This window comes from Ambystoma mexicanum, chromosome 10 (genome assembly GCF_040938575.1).
Source record: "Ambystoma mexicanum isolate Mex_15411 chromosome 10, UKY_AmexF1_1, whole genome shotgun sequence".
In the NCBI taxonomy this organism is placed as follows: domain Eukaryota; kingdom Metazoa; phylum Chordata; class Amphibia; order Caudata; family Ambystomatidae; genus Ambystoma; species Ambystoma mexicanum.
Window position 1 is genome coordinate 781,171,644 of NC_090932.1, and position 7,237 is coordinate 781,178,880.

A 7,237-nucleotide genomic window follows, 5' to 3' on the forward strand; every position below is an offset into this window, starting at 1 on the left:
CTCCCTTGGAAGCAGACCCATAACCCAGGTTCCGAGTGCCAGCCAGTCCCAATTGGGACCTTTTGGACCCTGTCCTGGCGCCAGTGGCGCCAGGCTCATAAATATGCCCAGTCCCAGCGCTGCAAGCGCCGGGCTCATAATGCTTGGGTGGACTTACCTGCAGCAGACCATGCTGCTTACTTACCTGCCAGTTGAACCCCTGATCCTCTTCTGTTTGGGACTACTTTTCCTGTTGGGTGGGGCAGGAGCCACTCCCTAGGTTCAGAACACTGGAACTCTTCTGGAAAGCAGGAACTCTTGTCTTACCTAGGCGTGGCTGTGGAAGGAGACACCTAAGCACTACAGGAGGCTATTTAAACCACACCCGATGGATGAATCTTGCTTTGCGTTATTCTGCATCCTCTGCAGCAGAACGCTCATCGTGTCTTCTGCATCTGATCCTGGGCCTAAAGGAAAAAGGCTTACCATCCTGAATCCAGTCTTCAGCAACATCTATAAAGACAAGAAAGAACAGGTTAGCACTACGGTCTTCAGTGACAGCGCATCTCTTACCTGGTCCATCGGCTGTCATCAACGCCTCGCGCAGCATTCCTGCATCTGAAAGACAAAGGCTTACCTACTCTTCACGCGCTCCGGAGGTCATCGCACTGCATTCCGGCATCTGAAAGACAAAAGAAGGTGCGTTTAAAGACATTGGGTAACGTTAAATACCAAGTAAAGTGCCATTACTCCATCCACGCCGAACTCAGTGGGCATTCCGGCATCCTTCAGCAGCTCCGAACTGGTACCTGCAAAATAAAAGGACAGTTAGTGCGCATCGTGAAGCAAGCAACAAGCGCTTACTTACGCGCTTCCAGGCGCTTCTATTCCACATACGGGTCCATCCTCAACTCACTTCAGCCAGTCAACCGCCATCGCCGGAACCCTGCAAAATAAGAGACAGCATTACAAAAGACTTTTAAAGACATTTGAAATATTCGGAACTCACCGTTTGTGAAGTAAACGACGGACAGCAGTCCTCTGAAGTCAAGAGGCCTGCGCTACCTATCCAGTGAAGAAACTGGTTACAGCACCCTGCCCCGAGGCAGATGGAGAGCTCGGCGTTCACTTACCTAAGGTGAGAGCGTTAACCTTTGGGGTTCTACAGGAGAGGAGAAAAGGAAAGAGATAGGGACACCCCAATAACCCCAGTTCATTAATCCCATATTTTCTATCTGCAGACATCTTACTCTTCGAGTCAGGCATACAGTGCACAGAGGTCCAGCCCAAAGAGCCAACCGGGTGGTGCACATCACTTTTGAAGATACGGTAGTCGCCCAGTCAAGACTGGCGCCTCTGCGAGAATCAGGTGAGCGTTACAGAACGCAAAGCCTACCGCAAAACTCTCGCCCAGGCGCTATGGAAACCTCGGATACCGACCACCTAGCCCGGTTACTTGGGGAACTAAGGGCAGAAGTGCATGCAGCTCGTCAGGAAACGAATGCTCTAAGAAGGGAACTAATTATTTCCAAGGAGCGAACAGACGATCTTGCTAGACAATTGCTACAGTCACAAGCCGGACAGACCCCGTTACCCGCATCAGGGGCAAATCTTCCTTCAATATCCCCTATGAATCCAGTGCAGATCAACCTACCTGGGAATGTACCTCTGGCTCCGCCCAAACGATTTTCTGGCGACCCAAAGAGGTTTGCAGTATTTATCAATCAGTGCCGGTTGCATTTTTTATGCCGGCCAGCAGCCTTTCCAACTGATCAAGCTAAAGTAGCTTTTGTGCTTTCGTACCTTAGTGGCATTGCGGCAGACTGGTCGATTCCTCTAGTTAATCAAGATGATCCGGTTCTCCATGATTTTCAAGCCTTTCAGCTTAGTATGGAAAAACTGTTCGCAAGACATTCACAGGGGCAGGCCTTTGACAATGAACCTCCTCCTCCCTGTGCCTCATTTTTTAGCTCAAATCCTATATTTTGAAATGGGAACGCCTCACAGACGATGAATCGGTGATAATGGCATCATTTACTGTGGACCTGAGTACTTCATTGGCATGTCCTCGTGTTCAGAAAAAAGTAAGGATCACAGGCTACAAAAGGTGATTGACGCCCTAGAAATGCAGCAACAGTGATTGTTAGATTCTCTGGACTGATGTAGAGAAAAGCTTCAGTGTTAAGAATATTTGCAAGCATCGTAGAACTGTGCACGTTTTTGATCCAGCTGTCTCTTCAGAGTATTCAGGAACTGAGATTGAGAAGCCTGTTGAATACACAGTCGCTTCCGTCCATGGAACCCCTTCGTGGTAACATCCAGTAACCAATCTTGGTCTTTTTTGTCAATCTTGGGGGAGCAGGATATCTGGAATGAAAACGACCATACACACTCTGAATGTAAAGGCCGTTTCTGTCAAGCATTTTGTGAAACATTTGTAAATGTGAATGAACAAAGCGTATTCTTGCGCTGAATATTTGAAAAGCTTTGATCAGAGGAAAAATCGTGTTTGTCACCAGAAATGATCTTCGCATGAGAACGCTCATTTGTGCTCTGAATTTGGGAAAAGATTCAGTGGAACGTGTCCTCTATTAAGTACCTGACACAATAACGTGACGAAAAGCCTTACACATCCACAATTGTCTACCCCAAAAAAATGCATTCAGGTGTGAAACCTCATGTGTGCACTGACTGTGGGAAAGGGTTTGCTTGGATGGGACCTCTTATTCACCACCAGAGAACACATACAGGTGTGAAACCTCATGTGGGCACTGAATGTGGCATAGGGTTTTCTCAAAAGGGACATCTTATTAGCCATCATAGAACACATACAGGTGAGAATCCTCATGTATGTGTTGAATGTGGGAAAGGGTTTGCTTGGAAGGAGACGCTTACTAGCCACCTGAGAACATATACAGGTGAGAAACCTCATGTATGTGTTGAATGTGGGAAACGGTTTGCTCAGAAGATTACACTTACTAGCCACCTGAGCACACATACAGGTGAGAAACCTCATGTGTGCACTGAATGTGGAAAAGGGTTTGCTCAGAAGGGACATCTTACTGACCACCTGAGAACACATACAGGGGAGAAACCTCATGTCTGCACTGAATGTGGGAAACGGTTTGCTCGGAAGGAGACACTTACTAGGCACCTTAGAACACATACAGGTGAGAAACCTCATGTGTGCACTGAATGTGGGAAAGGGTTTGCTCAAAAGGGACATTTTATTATCCATCAGAGAACACACACAGGTGTGAAACCTCATGTATGTGTTGAATGTGGGAAAGGGTTTGCTCGGAAGGGGGAGCTTATTTGCCACCAGATAACACATATAGGTGAGAAACCTCATGTGTGCACTGAATGTGGGAAAGGATTTGCTCAGAAGGGAGAAGGTGATCTGTCCAGGTGATCCCGGGAGGATGGCTCAGCGGCAGCATGCGCGTCTTGGAAGCAAGACGACATGAAGCAACAACAGGTTCGATCCCCGGGTCCGCGCTTAGAAACCTCTGGGTGTTTAAGCGCGTTATAAATACGTAACTAAGACAAAAAAAAAAACAAACCCAATTACACAGCTAAGAAAAACAAACAATTCCTGTAACAGCGCCTCGATGCCTGCGGGCTGTGTGAGCGCTTTATAAATGTAAAATAAATAAATAAATGAGCTTCTTTCGTTGCGACAGGGTAATCAAGACCTTTTGGCTTATATTGCATCTTTCAACAGACTAATAGTGGAAACTCAATGGCCTGAGGACAAAAGGATTACGCTGTTTTATAGAGGTCTACGTGGAGAGCTCAAAGACGTTTTAGCCCAAGTAGTGAATCCCCCACAAGACTGTTCGGATTATATAGACTTAGTCGTTCAAATAGATCACAGACTGCAGAACAGGAAGGCCGATCGTTCCAAGTTTGATGCTCGAGTATTTTCCAAACCACCAACTCCTTCCAAAGGAGTAGACTCCGGGGAACCCATGCAAATAGGGGGCCTAAAAGGACCACTAGCACAAAAGGAGTGGGAAAGGAGAAAACAGTTGCAATTATGCCTCTATTGCGGAAAATCAGGGCACTTTCTTCGAGACTGTCCGGTGAAACCAGCCAAGAAGGCGGTAGGAGCTGCAGTTACCAAGGTCACAAACTCTGAGCAGGGAAACGACCTCGCCCGACAAGAATAGAGGTCCTCTTGCCGAGCGTTAAAACCAGTTCCGTGACCTCGCATTTCGTGATACCTATGGTCCTCATTAGCCCTGATCATCCAGATCGATTACATGCGATTGAAGCTCACGTCGACAGCGGTGCCATCGGCAATTATGTGGATCAGGAAATGGTTTTGAGGATGAATCTAACTCTTTGTCCCAAGGCTGTAAAGGACGTCATTACTACGGTGGATGGTACGGAGATAGCCTCCGGACCAGTAACGCATACCACTCAAGAAGTGACGCTAGTAAGTCAAGATGGACACCATGAGAAGATCGTGTTCGATGTGATCAAGGCCCCTCAGTTCCAGATTATTCTAGGGATACCTTGGTTAGAGAAACACAATCCTCGGATCGATTGGCGAGCAAGAACGGTTCAGTTCCCAGAATGTGTCTCTACTTGTCACCCTCCACCTGGTGTTGCTCTAGCAGCAATTTCTTCGGAGACTCCCCAGTCACCTCCCGAATACCTAGAATTCCAAGATGTTTTCCGGAAGGATCAGGCTAACTCTCTACCTCCTCATAGGTCCTATGACTGCCAGATAGACCTGATACCTGGATCTACTCCTCCGTGTAGCAGAATTTATGCCCTCACCGAGCCTGAGAACCTTCACCTCCGACAATACCTGGATCAATACCTAGCGAATGGGTTTATTCGTCCTTCTAAGTCCCCTGCTTCTTCAGCTTTGTTCTTCATTCCAAAAAAAGAAGGGGACCTTAGAACTTGTATAGATTACCGCGCCCTGAACCAGATCACCGTTAAGAATAGATATCCGTTACCTTTAATCCCTGAACTCCTGGACCAAGTCAGAAGAGCATGCATATATACAAAGCTGGATCTTAGAGGAGCCTACCACTTGGTACGAGTAAAAGAGGGCGATGAATGGAAGACGGCCTTCCGCACCAAGTATGGGCTATTTGAATATCAGGTCATGCCCTTCGGGCTTTGCAATGCCCCGGCCGCCTTTCAATATTTTATGAACGATGTCCTCAGAGAACTCATAGATGTATGTGTTGTCGTTTACATTGACGACATCCTCGTTTATTCTTCATCGGAATCTGAACATCGGAAACACGTGAAAATGGTCCTCGAGAGGTTGCGTCAACACAAACTTTTCGCTAAGTTGGAAAAATGTGTTTTCAACGTGACTGAAGTTGAATTCTTGGGATTCATATTATCACCTAGCGGAGTGCGTATGGATTCAAGGAAGGTCGATGCAATTCTCAAATGGCCATCACCGTCCTCCGTAAAAGGGGTTCAAAGCATGTTAGGCTTCGCCAACTTTTACCGCAGGTTTATCCCCGAATTCTCTCGAATAGTCCAGCCCATCACCGCCTTGTTAAAGAAAAACAAACGTTTTGAATGGTCTACCGAGGCGGAACAAGCTTTCCAGAATTTGAAGACAAAATTTATCTCTGCACCAATTCTAAAACATCCTCGCCCCGAACTCCCCTACATCGTTGAAACTGATGCTTCGAGCCTTGCCATGGGGGCAGTTCTATCACAGAAGGACCCAGTAACCAATCAGTTACATCCCGTGGCATTCTGGTCTCGCAAATTCTCGCCTCCTGAGATTAATTACACTATTACTGATAAGGAACTTCTGGCTATCAAGTCTGCCCTTAAGGCTTGGCGGCATTATCTTCTGGGGGCCCGACACACCGTTACTGTGATTACGGATCACCGAAACCTGCAATATTTGAAAACCGCAAAAGCCCAATCCTCTAGACAACTCCGTTGGGCACTATTCTTTGCCGAGTTTGACTTCATAATTACCTATCGACCTGGTACAAAAAACGGTAAAGCTGATGCCCTTTCTCGGATGGGAGTGGAGGAACACTTGACCAACCCTAAACCTGTACCTATCATTCCCGAACAAAGAATTCTGGGTGTAATAACCACACAATCCATAGAGGAAATTAAGGATAAAACCAGGCAACTTATAACTCCAGCAGAAATACAGAATTGGCATCTGCAGGGAAAGGACTTTGCAGTAAAGAACAACTTATTGTATTTCCAAGAACGATTATACCTGCCCAGCACAGATTTACAGAAAAAGGTGATCTCTTGTTATCACGAGTCTCTAATGGAAGGACATCCCGGTATGGCCAAAACCTCAGAAAAGATCAAGCGCTACTTCTGGTGGCCGTCTTGGAAAAAAGATATCAGAGACTTTATAATGTCCTGTGGAGTATGCGCCCAAAACAAGAGTCAAAAGGAAAGACCAGCCGGCCTCTTACGCCCTATTGACATCCCACCTCGCCCTTGGCATACGCTTTCTATGGACTTCATCACCGACCTGCCTCCATGCTCCGGATACAATACGATCCTGGTAATCGTGGACTTATTCTCCAAGATGGCGCATTTCATTCCACTCAAAGGCTTGCCAACAGCAACAACTCTGGCCCGAGAATTTCTCGAAAACATTGTCCGACTGCACGGTTTTCCTTCAGTGCTAATTTCGGATCGAGGTAGTCAATTTATTTCTCATTTTTGGCGAAGTTGTTGTCGGTCGGCTCAAATTGATGTGAGATTATTGACCAGTCACCACCCTCAAACCGACGGACAAACCGAGAGGACCAATCAAACTCTGGAACAGTATTTACGCTGCATGCTGCAACAAACTGAAAAAACTTGGAAAGATATCCTTTGGATAGCCGAATATGCCTACAACAACTCTGTCCACTCAGGAACTGGGAAAACCCCGTTTTTTCTTTTATACGGCTGTCACCCTCGAACCTCAGAGTTGGATCCACCCCAAGATCTTGGAACACCAGCAGTAGACTACCTGCACTCTACAATCACCCAAACTTTTAAGGAAGCCGTTTCTCACCTTCAAAGGGCTAAGGAACAATACAAGAAAGGAGCAGATCAACACCGGAAGGAAGCCCCCCAATATCAAGTAGGAGATCAAGTCTGGTTATCCACCAAATATCTACCTCTAAAAGGACCACGCACATTCAACCCAAGATACCTTGGTCCCTATTCCATCACTACCATAGTAAACCCAGTAGCGGTCAAGTTGGACTTGCCCCCTCACATGAAGATACATCCGGTCTTCCAC

General features: G+C 46.7%; 1 protein-coding gene across 1 annotated transcript; it reads left to right on the forward strand.

Annotated features, from left to right (window-relative positions):
- Nucleotides 1-2,631: 2,631 nt before the first annotated feature.
- On the forward strand, nt 2,632-3,391 carry LOC138492927 (gastrula zinc finger protein XlCGF57.1-like). Its single transcript, XM_069620221.1, has one exon. The coding sequence runs from the start codon at nt 2,636-2,638 to the stop codon at nt 3,389-3,391; it is 756 nt and encodes a 251-aa protein (XP_069476322.1). The 5' UTR covers nt 2,632-2,635.
- The last annotated feature ends 3,846 nt before the right edge of the window (nt 3,392-7,237 follow it).